General features: G+C 38.5%; 3 protein-coding genes across 4 annotated transcripts in view; all 3 read left to right on the top strand.

The window, feature by feature from the left end:
• Positions 1 to 528: 528 nt before the first annotated feature.
• On the top strand, positions 529 to 8,289 carry LOC134652266 (zinc transporter ZIP11-like). Its single transcript, XM_063507438.1, has 3 exons — positions 529 to 782; positions 1,097 to 1,322; positions 8,072 to 8,289. Exons 1-3 carry the CDS (start codon positions 675 to 677, stop codon positions 8,287 to 8,289), a joined length of 552 nt encoding a protein of 183 aa, XP_063363508.1. The 5' UTR covers positions 529 to 674.
• A 192-nt stretch (positions 8,290 to 8,481) lies between these two features.
• On the top strand, positions 8,482 to 13,771 carry LOC134652422 (uncharacterized). 2 transcript variants are annotated; one of them, XM_063507611.1, is made up of 2 exons: positions 8,482 to 8,626; positions 13,522 to 13,771. In XM_063507611.1, exons 1-2 carry the CDS (start codon positions 8,483 to 8,485, stop codon positions 13,735 to 13,737), a joined length of 360 nt encoding a protein of 119 aa, XP_063363681.1. In that variant the 5' UTR covers position 8,482; the 3' UTR covers positions 13,738 to 13,771. The 2 variants fall into 2 exon arrangements, with proteins under 2 accessions (XP_063363681.1, XP_063363680.1); XM_063507610.1 differs by lacking the exon at positions 8,482 to 8,626 and adding an exon at positions 8,662 to 8,808.
• A 205-nt stretch (positions 13,772 to 13,976) lies between these two features.
• Positions 13,977 to 18,019, top strand: part of LOC134652421 (zinc transporter ZIP11-like) — a 61,047-nt gene continuing 57,004 nt past the window's right edge. The window contains exon 1 of the mRNA XM_063507609.1: positions 13,977 to 14,109. Within this exon, the coding sequence (XP_063363679.1) occupies positions 13,994 to 14,109 (116 nt within the window). The 5' untranslated portion in view covers positions 13,977 to 13,993. The remainder of the gene's footprint in view (positions 14,110 to 18,019) is intronic.

Here is an 18,019-nt window from a genome sequence, read left to right as displayed (position 1 = left end):
CAACCGAAGGATGACATACGACCGTTGGCGCCCGTTCCTGCTCAAATTCGCAGGATATTGAACGACAAAATCATTATTATTGCTAGTTTTATTTGCCATAACGAGTTAGTAAGTAGGTAAAATAAAATTAAACGAAACCGGAGATTCATTCAAACGATACATATATAATGGTCAAGCAGATCTTGACAGTAGAAAAAGGCGGCACGTTTGAAAAATGTAGGCCCGAAGGGATATCGTTCCATAGAAAATTTGAATTTCGCGCCTTTTACTGACAAGATTGGCTTGACCAGCTATATATACTTGGTCAACCAGATCTTGACAGAACAACGCGGCAAATTTGAAAAATGTAGGCGCGAAGGGATATCGTCCCATAGAAAATTTGAATTTCGCGCCTTTTTTTACTGACAAGGTTTGGTTGACCAGCCACCATACATACCAAACTTTTTCTATCGACAGAGGCTTAAAAGACTCGCATCCAAGCCGTAGTTGTTTAAAATAAAGTCAAGTGACGTTTAATGACAGTGACAGTTGATACACGCACGTAGACTCAGTCCCGCGAGGTATATAAATAGGACATGTTTAGCTGCATTTAATTTAAAAACATCTCGCGTGGAAGAGATGTACAACCGAGAGTTCTTAATATGCAAATTAGTTACTTAAAGACATAATTCAAGATGATTGAAGGGTACGGGGCAGTGACCCAAGCCCTTCTGGGGACACTCTTGACGTGGGGACTCACAGCAGCCGGCGCTTCTTTAGTATTTTTTGTACGAGGAAAACAGGTACGAAACTTATTTCAACTTAGTTATGAAACTCTCCAAAGATAAGAATTATATGATATGCTCATGCACTAAAATAATTAAAAACTTTAATGAATGATTTGGTGTAGTTACAAATATGACAGTAACATTGAACATTGCACACTAATCACAAATCTCTCGTGAGTTTCTTACGATGGGTAGTGAGATGAGAGGAACGTCTGAATCATTTGCTACCAATTGAATTTTCATCCCACTCAATAAACTGTAAATTTATCACACTTATTATACGCATGATACTGTGATTCGGTATGCTAAATGAACATGTTTCATTGCAGAGAAAACTTCTTGATGTTTCACTTGGTTTTGCGGCTGGTGTCATGACTGCGGCGTCATACTGGTCACTGTTAGACCCAGCAATAACACTTTGTGAGAAACAGGGGATATATGGCAATTATGCTTTCCTGCCTGTTGCTGCGGGATTCCTTCTTGGAGCTGTATTTGTATTTGGAACAGATGTATTCTTAGACTATTTGGGACTCAATTCAACCAACATGATGATGTGTAAGTACCATACAATTTCAAATATATATGTTTTTGTATTAATCTTTTACTTGGTGGTTTGTAATAACATACTATGGATGCTTTTTTTTTGTTTGTGCTATTAAGAAAGAAAGTCAACACAAACATTTGGGTATATATGGCCGCATGGTTGCTGATATTATACATATTCAGTTGTTTGAACAACACTGTCATGTATTTTATCCATAGTTAAATAGTCACTCAATTTATTTCAAATTTCAAATATTTCAAATATACTTTATTCATGTAGGCCTAGCAACAAGCACTTATGAATAGTAATTAGGTATTACATAGGTAATTTTAATCTAATTATCAGAGCAATTTATTGATGTTAATATTATTCCATAATGCTTTTCGGTGAAGGAAAACATCGTGAGGAAACCGGACTAATCCCAATAAGGGCCTAGTTTACCCTCTGGGTTGGAAGGTCAGATGGCAGTCGCTTTCGTAAAAACTAGTGCCCACGCCAATTACTGGGATTAGTTGCCAAGCGCACCCCAGGCTCCGATGAGCAGTGGCAAAATGCCGGGACAACGCGAGGAAGATGATGATTATTCCATAATGACATTGTATTACCATACAGATCAAATTTAACACTAAGTATTTCACAAAAAGATTTAGTATCATTAATCTGACTGTATTTCTATAGTACCTATGTTAGTTGAGGGATTGGAAGCCAGTCCAATGATATTCATTCTGTTTTTAATTAATTACATAAAATGCATGCGCACATGTGGTAACACTAAAAGCAGATGATAGTCAATCATTTGGTGATTCAGCATTTCTGGTAACAGATTTGATTTCAAATAATAGTTTTTGGTATATGTATAATATATTTTTTTGTTTGTTGGTTGGAAGTATTTGTATGGCATGTGTGTTGCTGTTGTCCTATGAAGGCTTAATAATTCAACATCTAGGATAAAAAAAAGATTTTATGTACTTATCATCATTTCACCTCTAATTAATTTGCCAAGTAAATATTTATTCTATTAAAGCATTGCACTGTGAAACAATATGCCAATAATTATGTATTCTGTTTGAAATTGAAAGCCAGCATAAAATTCAATTAGTTTCATAATCTGTTCCAAATTAAAAAATCTGCACACAATGCTTTTCAATTCATATTTTGAAAGATATGCATTTCATAATGCATATCTTTCAAAATATGTCTATACATTATTTATTATAATTAAATAAAAATTACTTAGCCATGACTTTTCACCCGACTTCCAAATCTCAAAAGGAGGAGGTTATCAATTTAGTTGTATTTTTTTTTAATATTCATAATACCAAATCAGACGTGTACATTTGTATGTTTGTTTTCTGAGGTGATAGTAAAAAAAACCGGCCAAGTGCGAGTCGGACTCGCGCACGGAGGGTTCCGCACCATCAACAAAAAATAGAGCAAAACAAGCAAAAAAACGGTCACCCATCCAAGTACTGACCCCGCCCAACGTTGCTTAACTTCGGTCAAAAATCACGTTTGGTGTATGGGAGCCCCACTTAAATCTTTATTTTATTCTGTTTTTAGTATTTGTTGTTATAGCGGCAACAGAAATACATCATCTGTGAAAATTTCAACTGTCTAGCTATCACGGTTCGTGAGATACAGCCTGGTGACAGACGGACGGACGGACGGACGGACGGACAGCGGAGTCTTAGTAATAGGGTCCCGTTTTTACCCTTTGGGTACGGAACCCTAAAAACAAGTTGTGCATTGGATGAAGTCAAGTTGTGTAGTCTCTCATAATACTAATACTTTCCATTACAGTATTGTAGTATTTATGAAAAGTTATTATGGTTGATTATAGAGTGGTTGAAGTTTTTCATGCAACAATATGCAAAAGTATCTATAAGTATACCATTCTCTAATAGCTTAACAAAATGAGACATGTCTTTCATATGTAGAATATTCCGCTACTGATGTTGACTGTAGCGGGCTCAGCACGGTTCCATTTTTATCCACTATCACTAAGCCCGTCACTTTCGCACTTACATACTTGTTAGAACGTGACAGGCATGGTGATAAATGATAAAAATGCGACCGTGCTACTAGGGCTGGTCTTATCTTATCTTATTGTTTTCGGGGGTCCTTGATACACTTAGACCCATAGGGATCTTTTGTGCAATTACCCCCTAGAAAACATCCGTCAACTACTCAAGAGTTTTTCCCACCATATCCATGTGTCGGATGATGGAGCTCATGGGTAGCGTTTCAAAGTCCTTTGGTTCCAGGTATCCTGCTCCAAAGTCCTTCATTCTTTGTCTGGCGAGGGTGTGACATTTACACATTAGGTGTTTTACTGTCTCTTCCTCTTCGCCACTAGGGCTTGCAATTCGAATATTCGAATATTCGAATTTGTCGAATATTCGACCTGTTTTGATATTCGAATATTCGGCCGCTCAGGTTTCGAATATTCGAATATTTTTTATTACTATTAAAAAATCTATGTTATCCGCTGTAGTTACAGTTTCTGTGTGTTTTACGGGTATTTACAGTGAATGAGGAACGGTAGGTACCCAAACACGAAGGAAATAATATTTTTACTGTATTCCTCTCGATAGACTTCGTGAATACAGTGAATACAGAAAAGTATGTTATTTTTACGGTGCGTAAGTTTTAAGTTAAAGGGTCATTCTGTTTATTCAGTACAAGCGTACGTTAAGCGAATTTTTGAAGTCTAAACCTTCGCACTTATCGCAATTCTCAAATTTAATCATACCAAACCTGTCCAACTTGGTAATCTAACCATGCACCTTTAGCTGACGAATAATCCACCCAGTACTCAACTAACTTTTTCCCTTAAATATTCCAATATTATATAATTAGCCGACCATTAGGAATAATAACTTGCCAAAACAAATAAAGTCAATAAAGATTCCAAATACAATGAAATTAAAGGCCTTTTTACAGGTCTCTGAGTGATTACAAGTTAATTTAAATCGGAAAATAATTACTTACTAAAAAAAATATCTTACATAGATACCTAGGTGTTTGGATGGTTAAAGTTATATTATTTCACGCAACGACGCATTTATAATAAGTTTTATCTAGAAATATTAAATACGTCTAATTTTGGCGTTTTACTTGTTTTTATAAATGTGGGCATCTTATAAATAGTAGGATGATAAAATCTAGTCAATTAAGTGGATTTCTGCCAAATATCCTTAGTTTTAGCAATATGTGAAAAAAGCTTTTGAATAAAACGATATTAAACCGATTTCTCGTTCCTTTTCTTATTTTTTATAATATTCGAATAATTATTCGAATATTCGAATACGTCGTCAGAAAAAGTCGAATATTCGAATATCTGAAAGTTTCGAATATTTGCAAGCCCTATTCGCCACACATACGACAATCGGTGTTGTCAGAGTGTGACTGTAGGTACTCATATAATATATCGTGGGATAAAAAGGTTTGAATACTGTACAAATATGAATTGTGTGTTTAGTGTCTGGGCAGTCAGTGGTTCAGACTAACTGATAGATGTTTAAATGCTGATAAGCTGTTTATGCAGTACCTTATTGCATCAACATGTCACACCCTTGTATGCCTATGTCATATATAAGTAGCGACTATGTTGCTTTATTGGAACCTTGTCATATTGAAATAGAAACATGGCTTCGGTATATGAGACTAATGTATCCAACTTGATTTCTTTTTTTAAAGTTTTCTAGGCCAATGGTACACTGTGTATCATACACACATTACATTGTATGGTACACAAGTTTCCAATTAGTTTTTATTTTGTTTTATTGAATGGAATAACAGACATTAAAGAAATATGTTTTCTTATTATTTAAAAGGAAATTAATTGCATATATTTGGTAACATTTAATTATCAGTGCTGCTCTTTTTATCGCTGGATCAACCCCAAAATACGACATTTTTGTTTATGGTGTGAAATATAATAATGCATTTTTAGCGTGGGCTGATACTAAGTTTTATTTACTTTAAAACTATTTACCGACTATTCGTTGGTAGCTGTTTTAATTATAACATTTATTGCTATTAATTAACTACGTAGTTCAAGTCACGTAGATGCTAATCAAGCCAATGTTTAGTTTCTCATTATCATAACAAGAGATGAAATGCCAACCCTTTTGTTATTACCAAGGAAATAAAAATCTTTGCATTCAAAGATTAGTATCTTATCAGGGCTTACAATTAACTACTGGCGACGAACTATCATAAGGCAGCGCTTATCATCGCTGACAATGAACGACTTTATGCCTTACTTATAGTGATATATGTCGTCATTACGTTTGTAACAAGGACAAAGGCAGTTTCGTTCAAATAATACGCCGATTTAAATGAATGTGGGACGGGAATGTGAAAATATCCTGTATATCTAAATAAGTTATCGCGGTCTTTAGGCGTATTTAGATGTGTGAAATATGATATCAATTTGTTTCAATCTCTGCGTCACCCTCGCGCTCATTAATTCGATTGCATGACTGATTTAGGAATCGAATTGGCATCATACTTTATGTATCTGAATTTGCCTCCTTATTTATCTACCCGGCTGCAGTCGGCATCACTCATTACTCGTGCTAATTATGCAATCTTCAGCGATATGTGGCGTTCCATGCCTATTGGGTCCTTATGCTCCATGTGCATGATGAAAGGAGCCTTCTCTAATGGAAAGCCACATATAATCATATGAAATTGTTCCCGCTCCGCTCAAGTCATGGGATTTTGTGTATAACAGACTGCATTTTGCACCTTACGTAGGCCTTTAGGATACCTAGTACATTTAGCCATTCCTGATTACCTAAACCTACCTATGTCGCGCTTCAATGGATATATTTTCGCTTTTACATAGTCATCTATATCAAATCTAGATATGCTTACGGTTGATGTTATAAGTAACAGTGTGTTGCGTTCTGCGATATCATTTTGTTACATCGATTGCACGTTTGAGAATAATATCTCATTATTATGTGCTTTTTATCTATGGAGTTTGTTTAAAACTGAACGTATGCCTCTTTGTTTTAAATGACGTCAATGCACGTGTCGTTAAATTGATTATTATACCTACACTTATATGTTGATTTAATTTTATGCATCGATTGTAAATTTAGTAACGGATAAAAGTTTTTAAAATCGAAAATAGGATTTAATATCAGATGGCCTATTTAAATTAGGTTCTACTCATTTATACCACAGATTCAATATGGTTTTTACATAAAAAAGCGAATGATCGAAGCATTTTCAATTTATACGAGTACAATCATGGCCATAGAGAAAAAAATACATAGATTGCTCACTCCATACATCAGTTTTAGTACCAAAAAGACTATTAGCATCTAGCATCGAGTAGCGGAACTATCAGTACTGCTACATCTATTGTCAAGTAGCAGTACTGACAGTTCCGCTACTCGATGCTAGATGTAGACACTGAAATTAATAGTCTAACTGATGTATGGAGTGAGCACTCTTGTCTTACTATACAGGGTGGATTTTCTTTTTGGGTCAGTGAGGGCAGCTACCAGATCCCGTGCTGCTACGAGAAAACGGTCTAAGAAGACCTACCCTCGATTTCAAATTAATGAAGATTGGCTTTTACAGATTTTGGAAAAAACATACAGGGTGCGAGAAAAAGGTCATTTTTGACAAACTTTTTTTTTTATGCCAATCGATCCCATTCCTATTAAGGATCAAAAGCTTGTATGGAACCAAAAAAAAATTTCCGGCTAGAAAAGCCACTAATCGAGGAAAACTTTTCCCATACAATTTGTATGAAAATGAAAACTTTTATTTTTCACATGCTGTTTTTGTATGCCAATCGATTCCATTCCTATCCAGTATCAATAGTTTCCTAGGGGTCAACTTACGGTAATGTACTAAAAAGCCACAAATTAATAAAAACTTTTTCCATACATTTACTATGGGGAAAATGTGAAATGTTATTCTCAATTTTCTATCTCGCCCATCAGTCCTACAGCAATGTCTTCATACAGTATTATGGTCCTTAAATGTAACAGGACTGATTGGCCAGATAGAAAAATGTGCATTAAATTTCACATGTTCTCCATAGTAAATGTATGGAAAAAGTTTTCTTTAATTTGTGGCTTTTTAGTACATTACCGTAAGTTGACCCCAAAGAAACTATTGATACTGGATAGGAATGGAATCGATTGGCATACAAAAATAGCATGTGAAAAATAAAAGTTTTCATTTTCATACAAATTGTATGGGAAAAGTTTTCCTCGATTTGTGGCTTTTCTAGCCGGAAATTTTTTTTTGGTTCCATACAAGCTTTTGATCCTTAATAGGAATGGGATCGATTGGCATAAAAAAAAAAGTTTGTCAAAAATGACCTTTTTCTCGCACCCTGTATGTTTTTTCCAAAATCTGTAAAAGCCAATCTTTATTAATTTGAAATCGAGGGAAGGTCTTCTTAGACCGTTTTCTCGTAGCAGCACGGGATCTGGTAGCTGCCCTCACTGACCCAAAAAGAAAATCCACCCTGTATATCTCTATGATCATGGCCTAATATCTCGACGTTATTAATTTGTCAAAAAATCTAAAAATATGTACCTACATGCCACTTTAATTTCATAGAAATAAGGCCGTGTAGGTATTATATATTTTAACTAATTTGATCGCTTCTATCTTAGGTAACAGTGTCACCGATGTTATAATATTAGTAGGTACATTTTCTATAATACGAGTATAAGTTACCTAAACGAGTATAATTCATAAATTTGTATGTTTCTTTCCCCAGCTATAACAAAAAGTAAAGAAGGCAAAGAGAAAATAGAGGACTTGGAAATGATGGCGGCGCTGAACCGGCCGCAGGTGCCCACGAGCGTGGTCACGCTAGACCCGGTGCAGCCGGCCGACTTCGCGGACTGCATCAACAGCCAGCACTCGGCGCAGCGGCGGCGGCACCACCACTCGCAGCACTCGCTCTCGGTAACACATTGTGGCATTAGCTATTAATAACCTTGGAAATGATGGCGGCGCTGAACCGGCCGCAGGTGCCCACGAGCGTGGTCACGCTAGACCCGGTGCAGCCGGCCGACTTCGCGGACTGCATCAACAGTCAGCACTCGGCGCAGCGGCGGCGGCACCACCACTCGCAGCACTCGCTCTCGGTAACACATTGTGGCATTAGCTATTAATAAGCTTGGAAATGATGGCGGCGCTGAACCGGCCGCAGGTGCCCACGAGCGTGGTCACGCTAGACCCGGTGCAGCCGGCCGACTTCGCGGACTGCATCAACAGCCAGCACTCGGCGCAGCGGCGGCGGCACCACCACTCGCAGCACTCGCTCTCGGTAACACATTGTGGCATTAGCTATTAATAACCTTGGAAATGATGGCGGCGCTGAACCGGCCGCAGGTGCCCACGAGCGTGGTCACGCTAGACCCGGTGCAGCCGGCCGACTTCGCGGACTGCATCAACAGCCAGCACTCGGCGCAGCGCCGGCGGCACCACCACTCGCAGCACTCGCTCTCGGTAACACATTGTGCCATTAGCTATTAATCTGTTTAGTCTGTCATTTTGACTTGTGTTAATCATTTATTCATTTGCAAGAATCTGGACATCGGATGATGGTAGCATGACATAGGAGGAAACGGGGTCATTTTTAGCATGATTTTTGGATGATTTTGATTTGGGGTCAAAAATCGTCAAAAATAGATGACGTAATTTATGAACAGCCCCTATGTGTATTTGTAAGAAAAGGATAAAACATAAATGAACTAATTGAGGGTTTTAGAGTTTTAATAAAGGCGCTACCTACTATTTAACCTTTTCGACGCCGTGTCAAACACAAAAGCTGTGTCTAAACTGAAATTGAACTTTATGCATATTGTTGCTCTGTGGTCTATGACCGATAAATACGTCTTTGGCGTTGGACCTGCGGTGCGTATATATCGGTAAGTTTATATTTGCAAGATGTAACATTCTGCTTAAAAGTCAGTCTAACGAAAAAAACAATAATAAATTGAAGTTAAAATAACTAGGCATAGAGAATTAAAAGAGTATCGAAGTATTTTTCTGCCAACCACACACTTTCACGTGTTTCAATAGTTCACGAGGGAAATTAATTACAAAGTAGGACATTTGTAGTATAATTAACACCGGAGTAGTGTTCAGTATCGATTTTCGTAACTCTGCAGTTTCTCTATTAGTAGGTAATAGAATAGTAAGTTCGTGCTAATTAATAATTATTAATACGATAATTATGTGGCTGGGTGTTTTATATACATAGTTCTCTTATCTTAAAAAGCATAAAAACTGTTTTCCTTCTAACACCATTATGCTCTAAAAAGATAACGTTCCTAGTACATTACAATTTCCTTTATTTATCCACTATTACAATTTTTGTATAGGTAGATACTGTACCTACCTATACAAAAATTGTAATAGTGGATAAAGGAAATTGTAATGTACGTAAATTATTTTATAAGATCTACTTTCATAACAACGAAGTGGCAGCTGACAATAACAAAGCTTCACGATATAAATATATCCTTTAAACATCTTACGAGTAATAGCCGGCAATATCCGGTGAGGATAAATTCTCAAGTTGTACCTTGCCCGGGGTCTATGCATGATTACATAATTATGTTCACACGAATTCGGCACGGTATAGTTCGTTTTTTTTAGCATTAGAAAAATACTACGCGATCTTGACGTGTATTTTAATTGAAAACCGCTTTTTAAAAATCAATACCTAAATATACTTATGACAGCAAAATAATGTAAATATCGTTTATGATTCATAATTATTGTTACATAATATATTTACGTGACTTATTTTTCAAAAGTGTTTTTCAATAAAAATACACGTCAAGATTGTTTACCTTTTTTCTAAGGCTAAAAAAACGAACTACTTATAGTAAAAGTCTTCAACAGTTTTTTTTACCCTATTGTCTGGTACATACCTAACTTCCCGGTTAAAGGTATGTTACGTCTGATTTGATATATATATAAAGCTGCAACACGACTGACTGATGATCAATTGATCTCCCGGAAGGGGGTTCGGGGGGTATTTGACTATGGTACGGTCGTATAGAGGGCGGCTCGGTGACCTCCAGAAAAATCTGACATTTGGTCTACCGCTCTCGGTCAGAAAAATGTTTGACGGCCCGGCCAAACGGTGAGACCTAGGTGGGGGGTGCTCGACCAAATGTCATAGAGGGACCCTGGCAGTTTTTGAAGCCGCCATTTTTTTTTCAAACGGGCCGACTTTTTTTTTTTTATTTTTTCAAGTTTGTCCTAGCGCGCTGAAATTTTGCTCCCGGAAACTCGGGGTCCCCTAGATTCCTATGAAGAAAAATTTTTTTGAAAAATGTTTCAATTGCGGAAAATCTGGTCACTTTTATTTTGTATGGCAACTTTTAAACGGTGCCAGATAGGTGGGGGGTGCTCGACCAAATGTCATAGAGGGCCCCGAGACAAAACAAACTGCATTAAAAAAAAATCAAAATGGCCGACTTTTTTTTTTAAATTTTTTCAAGTTGGTCCGAGCGCGCTGAGATTTGGCATGGCGGGAGATAGAGGCCTAAAGATTTGTATGAAAAAAAAAATTTTTGGAAAAGTCCCAAGATGGCGGAGAAAATAGCAATTTTATTTTTGTATGGCAGCTCTAAAACGGTGCGAGATGGGTGGGGGGTGCTCGACCAAATGTCATAGAGGGCCCCGAGACAAAACAAAAAGCATTTAAAAAAATTTAAAATCGCCGTCTTTTTTTTTTTTTTTTTTCAAGTTGGTCCGAGCGCGCTGAGATTTGGCACGCGGCGAGCCTGGGGGCCCAAGATTACTATGTAAAAAAATTTTTTTGGAAAAGTCCAAAACGGCGCGGGCAGGGGCAAAAGTCAAATTTCCAAGTAGGTTAAGCGAGCCCCAAGGGCGAGCTTCAGGCCGGGAGGCCGAAGGCCGACCCCGGCGGAGGGCCGAAGGCCCGGAGCCTTCACCCCGACTCCAAAGCGTGCAACCCTCAGTAATTTAAAGCGAGGCCGAAGGCCGAGCTGCGTGAATGCAGCGCTTCCAAGCGTTCTACCAAGTCAACTGTCTTGATAAGCGAGCCATCGGGCCGAAGGCCCGGCGGCGAAGCGTCGAGGCTCGCGAAGGCCGAAGGTCGAGCTCCGCGTAGGGCCGAAGGCCCGAAGCGTCACACGAGAGGGGGAAGTTGGAGCTTAAACACGACCCAATAGTAAAAGTGGCTTAGACAAGCGAAACGGCGGGCCGAAGGCCGTAGGCCGTAGGCCCGACGTGAGCTTGTCAAGACACTTTTACTATTGGGTCGTGTTTAAGCTTCAACTTCCCGCTTACGCTCCCAAGCAAAACCAACCCTCCCCAAGTGTTTTAATAAGCGAAGCGGCGGGCCGAAGGCCCGACGCTGAGCTTCGAAACCCAGCGAAGGCCGAAGGCCGAGCTCCGCGTAGGGCCGAAGGCCCGGAGCGTCCCTTACGGTTTCCCAAGCACGCGAGGCCGAAGGCCGAGCTGCGGGAATGAAGTGCTCGCATGCGGATCTTTTCTTTCTAGCAAAAGTACAACTTTATTTCTTTTTCCCTTTGGAAAACAAATTACTACAGCACCAACAACAGCACCAACTACACAACAACAACAACAACAAACAACACGCACACCGCGGGGCCCTCGGGCCCCGCGCACAGGGCAAAATCTAGTATTATTATGTACAAACATAATAAACCATGAGTCGGTTAATATTTGATTATGTGCTCAAGGTACACTTATTGAAGGTACCGATAAGAGACAACACCCATAGAACTACTGTTTATGTTCAAAGTTGAAAAGATTACAACTAAAGATATTTTTAATGCCTCCAACCTTGTATTTTTTTTTTATTAGAAAAAGATAAGCATTTTGTCTAGCAATGTAACTATGAGGTATCGTAAGATAAGTCTCAGATATGGAAGTGACGTATTAAAATTGCTTGTGAAACCTAAAAACCGCCGCTCGGCTTTTAGTAGTAGTAGTAGTAAACTCTTTATTGTAGAAAAAAGACATATTAAAAATAACATACAAGTAATGAGAAGTACAAAGGCGAATTTATCCCTATGAGGGATCTCTTCCAGTTAACCTTTGTCGGCTTTTTTGGACATTGTCGAGTTATACAGGGTGGATTTTCTTTTTGGGTCAGTGAGGGCAGCTACCAGATCCCGTGCTGCTACGAGAAAACGGTCTAAGAAGACCTTCCCTCGATTTCAAATTAATGAAGATTGGCTTTTACAGATTTTGGAAAAAACATACAGGGTGCGAGAAAAAGGTCATTTTTGACAAACTTTTTTTTTGATGCCAATCGATCCCATTCCTATTAAGGATCAAAAGCTTGTATGGAACCAAAAAAAAATTTCCGGCTAGAAAAGCCACTAATCGAGGAAAACTTTTCCCATACAATTTGTATGAAAATGAAAACTTTTATTTTTCACATGCTGTTTTTGTATGCCAATCGATTCCATTCCTATCCAGTATCAATAGTTTCCTAGGGGTCAACATACGGTAATGTACTAAAAAGCCACAAATTAATAAAAACTTTTTCCATACATTTACTATGGGGAAAATGTGAAATGTTATTCTCAATTTTCTATCTCGCCCATCAGTCCTACAGCAATGTCTTCATACAGTATTATGGTCCTTAAATGTAACAGGACTGATTGGCCAGATAGAAAAATGTGAATTAAATTTCACATGTTCTCCATAGTAAATGTATGGAAAAAGTTTTCTTTAATTTGTGGCTTTTTAGTACATTACCGTAAGTTGACCCCAAAGAAACTATTGATACTGGATAGGAATGGAATCGATTGGCATACAAAAATAGCATGTGAAAAATAAAAGTTTTCATTTTCATACAAATTGTATGGGAAAAGTTTTCCTCGATTTGTGGCTTTTCTAGCCGGAAATTTTTTTTTGGTTCCATACAAGCTTTTGATCCTTAATAGGAATGGGATCGATTGGCATCAAAAAAAAAAGTTTGTCAAAAATGACCTTTTTCTCGCACCCTGTATGTTTTTTCCAAAATCTGTAAAAGCCAATCTTCATTAATTTGAAATCGAGGGAAGGTCTTCTTAGACCGTTTTCTCGTAGCAGCACGGGATCTGGTAGCTGCCCTCACTGACCCAAAAAGAAAATCCACCCTGTATACCCAACACGAATGGGTTGGATGTTACATGTTATTCAACTGCCTATTTTACATTTCAGAAACCAACAGAGAACGGCGAGGGCGACCGCCGCGACAGCCACCAGCGTTCGCTGGAAGCGCGGCAGTCGCAGTGGAAGCGCATCATGTTGCTGGTGGTGGCCATCACCGTGCACAACATTCCCGAGGGGCTCGCCGTCGGCGTGTCGTTCGGCGCGGCGGCGGCCAGCGATGACGTCGCCAACTCCTTCCATGTCGCCAGGTTTGTTGGATTTTGAGCTCTTTTTAAAAGCGCGCAAGGTCATTTTTAGGTTAGAGACAATCGCAGTGGAAACGCATCATGTTGCTGGTGGTGGCCATCACCGTGCACAACATTCCCGAGGGGCTCGCCGTCGGCGTGTCGTTCGGCGCGGCGGCGGCCAGCGATGACGTCGCCAACTCCTTCCATGTCGCCAGGTTTGTTGGATTTTGAGCTCTTTCTAAAAGCGCGCAAGGTCATTTTTAGGTTAGAGACAATCGCAGTGGAAAAGCATCATGTTGCTGGTGGTGGCCATCACCGTGCACAACATCCCCGAGGGGCTCGCCGTCGGCGTGTCGTTCGGCGCGGCGGCGGCCAGCGATGACGTCGCCAACTCCTTCCATGTCGCCAGGTTTGTTGGATTTTTAGCTTTATCTTAATGCGCGCAAGGTCGCTTTTATGCTGGAGGTCAGAGAGACAATCGCAGTAGAAACCCCAACACCTTCCATGCGCGAATGTTTACACTTGTAGGTACAATCAACTGTAGATATATAGGTACCTAACTTTTCAACAACATGCATGGATCGATGCATGGTTGTATTTACGCGTTCTTTTCGCCATCGCACAAAAAACCATCGCGGAAAGTCTCTGAAATCCGACGGCTGTCATGTCATCATTTGATTTCGAATCTTTTGCACCAGTACACAAGATTGTGTTTATCTATGGTGGAAACAGGGATGTTATCGTGCATATAGTTATTTCCAAATCAGCGTTTCTACATTTTCCTCCGGCATCGCAGTCTTCTGCAGGATTATTATACAAAGAATCGTGCCATCTAGCGTTAGCACTTGCAAAGCTTACTACACGTTCAGCAAACGCTTCTAAGTGCTGCCATCTACCGGCGATGTTCGTATTCTAAATATTTGGCAAACGCTGATTAAAATTTTCCAGTCAATAGATGGCGGCTAATGTCGCTTTTTTTTTTAATTCAGATCAATTTCTGTAATCGAATTGTATTTTTTTTTTTCAATACTAGCTTGCCAGCTCCAGCTTGAAATCCGACGGCTGTCATGTCATCATTTGATTTCGAATCTTTTGCACCAGTACACAAGATTGTGTTTATCTATGGTGGAAACAGGGATGTTATCGTGCATATAGTTATTTCCAAATCAGCGTTTCTACATTTTCCTCCGGCATCGCAGTCTTCTGCAGGATTATTATACAAAGAATCGTGCCATCTAGCGTTAGCACTTGCAAAGCTTACTACACGTTCAGCAAACGCTTCTAAGTGCTGCCATCTACCGGCGATGTTCGTATTCTAAATATTTGGCAAACGCTGATTAAAATTTTCCACAGTCAATAGATGGCGGCTAATGTCGCTTTTTTTTTTAATTCAGATCAATTTCTGTAATCGAATTGTATTTTTTTTTTCAATACTAGCTTGCCAGCTCTTATAGTATTAGTCGCATTGTGTATTAGTTTTTACTTGACTATAAAACAGTCATTGTAAAACATTAAATAAGAGGGATCCGCTTAAGAATATGCGCCGCCACTTTGTTAGGTATGTTATAAGAAATCCAAACCATCGTTGTGGTCAAATACGAAAACAAATTAAATTATGTTCATCTTAATGATCTTTAAATAACTCAGACGAAAAATCCTAATTGGTATTGTTACTTTAACGTTCATGCCATCTAGTGGTGGCCTTTGTAAAGTTTACGATATGATCTCTGCAACACCGACTAGTTTACTGCTGCCATCTACCGGCAGTGCTCGTATTTCTGCCTTTTAATACTGCTCAAGCGCTTATCGTATAGTTAATAGATGACGTTCTAAATCATATTTTGTAATTTCGTACATTCAAATGATAATTAGTACATTCTAAGGTCCAAGAAATATAAAATGTAATCTTTTATTCAATTGAAAATTGCTCCATAAGTCTTTGGAAAGTTCATTTTTACCTGAAAGAAATAAAAAGTTACATAAATTCCTTTTTGCATTATTGTACCTTCATCTAAATTTTACTAATCGACTAATTAGTCGGATTAGCTAACTTTAGCTACCTAATGACGTAGGATTTGTTAAATTACGTTTAGAAGGATGCGCTTAGGAATGCTCGGTCGCACATGTGTGCCGCCATTTTGTTACGTCAGAAGGAACGCGAGGCACCGTTGAAGCGGCGCGCAGGAATTTCATTGATAAGTAGCGGGCGCGAGCGGGATGCAGCTAGCGGCATAGGGCCCCCACTATCACCTTATTACGGTTACAACACTATTATATAAATAAAATAGTATCCGCGCGATTAAGCCTTAATATAAGTTAAACGAAGGTACTCAAATCGAAAATGAGCGCATCATTTCGCGGTTAAACATGGCGTTTGGCGATTTTGAGAAAAATATAAATTATACTGTTATTTTTTATAAATCAGCGTGAACTATGAAATAAAGTACCTACAAGAGAGATTTAAAAGTTGCTGATTGGTACTAGATGGTTTTGGATACGTTTAATATTTTTTTCTCTTATATTTATTATTTTACGGTTTATGGGTTGATGAGCAGTTTTATCGTGTGAGTTGTTGATGAAATTGTGTTTAGGTAAATTCTAAGTTTAGACCTTCTGTCAATCCCGAACTTGATCTAATTATGCAAAGGTACCACCTAAAGTTAAACAAATTGCTTGAAATACCTAAAAACTTCGTAAATATCATTATGTTATTCATATAACCGTATTGTAATAATTAGATCAAGTTCGGGATTGACAGAAGGCCTAAACGGTTTGACATGTTAAACCATCTACCTACATCCCAAACTAATAGTAGTTTGAGTAGGTAATAGGTACTTTTTGAAATGGGCGCTCAAAATACAGCACGTACACTATTTTTAATCAAACATTGTTAATTTTTACATTTTTTACGAACAGCCAATACAAGTTTAAGGAAAAGGTAATAATTTGGAGGTATGAAACCTGTATAAGAAAAAAGAAGGGAGAAATTTCCTCCCTAAATGTATCGAAAGAGCATTTAGGGACGAAAATTCTTTTTGAGATTTGAGTAGGTAGCTAATCTAAAAAAAATATCTAAGAAAGAATACTAAGGTTCCGACGAATTGAGAACCTCCTCCTTTATTTGAAGTCGGTTAAAAATAAAGTACCTAAATAAAGATTGAGAAACGGCCCACATATAGTAAAATGAACCCGTAAAACTTCATGTGACGACATTAGTGAAATAAAATTTGTTTTTAACTATAAATGTTTGGCATAAGCCGTTACACGCCTACTTGTTGGCTTGTCGATCTCATTTTCGCCAGACACTCGATTTTGCCAGGATAAAAAACATTTATAGAAAGCTCCACGTGTAATTTTTTCTAATTTTGAACTGGAGTATGAGGGTGTTTGGGTTCACGATCAAATTTTGTATGCTGTATAGCACATACAAGGCCTAGCCCACGATATTAGCTCATATAATACAGAATTTAAGGTCATTGAAACACTTCTACGGTCCCGTAAAATAACAGGAACTCCTATAGTTTATTTTTTTTTTTCACACCGCCTATTCGGAAAAGAGCTTTTTCTTCCCTGCTAGGAGGGATCAAAGTGGCACTTTTCCTCCCTGCTAGGAGGGATCAAAGTAACACTTTTCTGTTCTAGCACACTATTTTTACATTTTTTTGCACATTATTGTTTTAGCTCAAATAATCTGTTTAAGCATCAGATTGTGTCAACACTAAGATTTTTTTATTTTCCTCATATTAGTTGATGTGAAAGGCAGTATGTGTCACACGGTATCAAAATTATTTTGTCTTGGGCGTTAACACTTGGCATACTTCATTACGCTCAGGATTCTACTTTAGAATCCCTCACTACGTTCGGGATTCTATTGCAGAATCCATCGCTTCATTCAGGATTCAATGTACGCCCTTGACGGAAATATATCATTTTGATCCCTTGTAACACAAACTACTATTGTCTAGATTATTATGTGATATGTGGATGCGTATCAATCGCAATTTAAAAGTTTGAGCTGAAGTTATCGTTCCAATAATGTCGGTTATTAATAAGGGCAAGCTAACCCCCTTCGGTTACGTTGATTAAGGGTGTCCAATGGTGGATCAACTTTTGTGTTGTCCTGTGCCGTTTAAAGGCTTACTTACTTAGTTTACTAGTGCCCACGCCAATTACTGGGATTAGTTGCCAAGCGGACCCCAGGCTCCCATGAGCCGTGACAAAATGCCGGGACAACGCGAGGAAGAAGAGAAGAGACTTAGTTTGCAATATATTAATAGTACATTATTGCAGAGGCCGGGAAAGGGCAATTCGTGGATGAG

Source organism: Cydia amplana, chromosome 11 (genome assembly GCF_948474715.1).
Source record: "Cydia amplana chromosome 11, ilCydAmpl1.1, whole genome shotgun sequence".
NCBI classification, from domain to species: domain Eukaryota; kingdom Metazoa; phylum Arthropoda; class Insecta; order Lepidoptera; family Tortricidae; genus Cydia; species Cydia amplana.
This window is presented reverse-complemented; position numbering and strand designations above follow the sequence as displayed.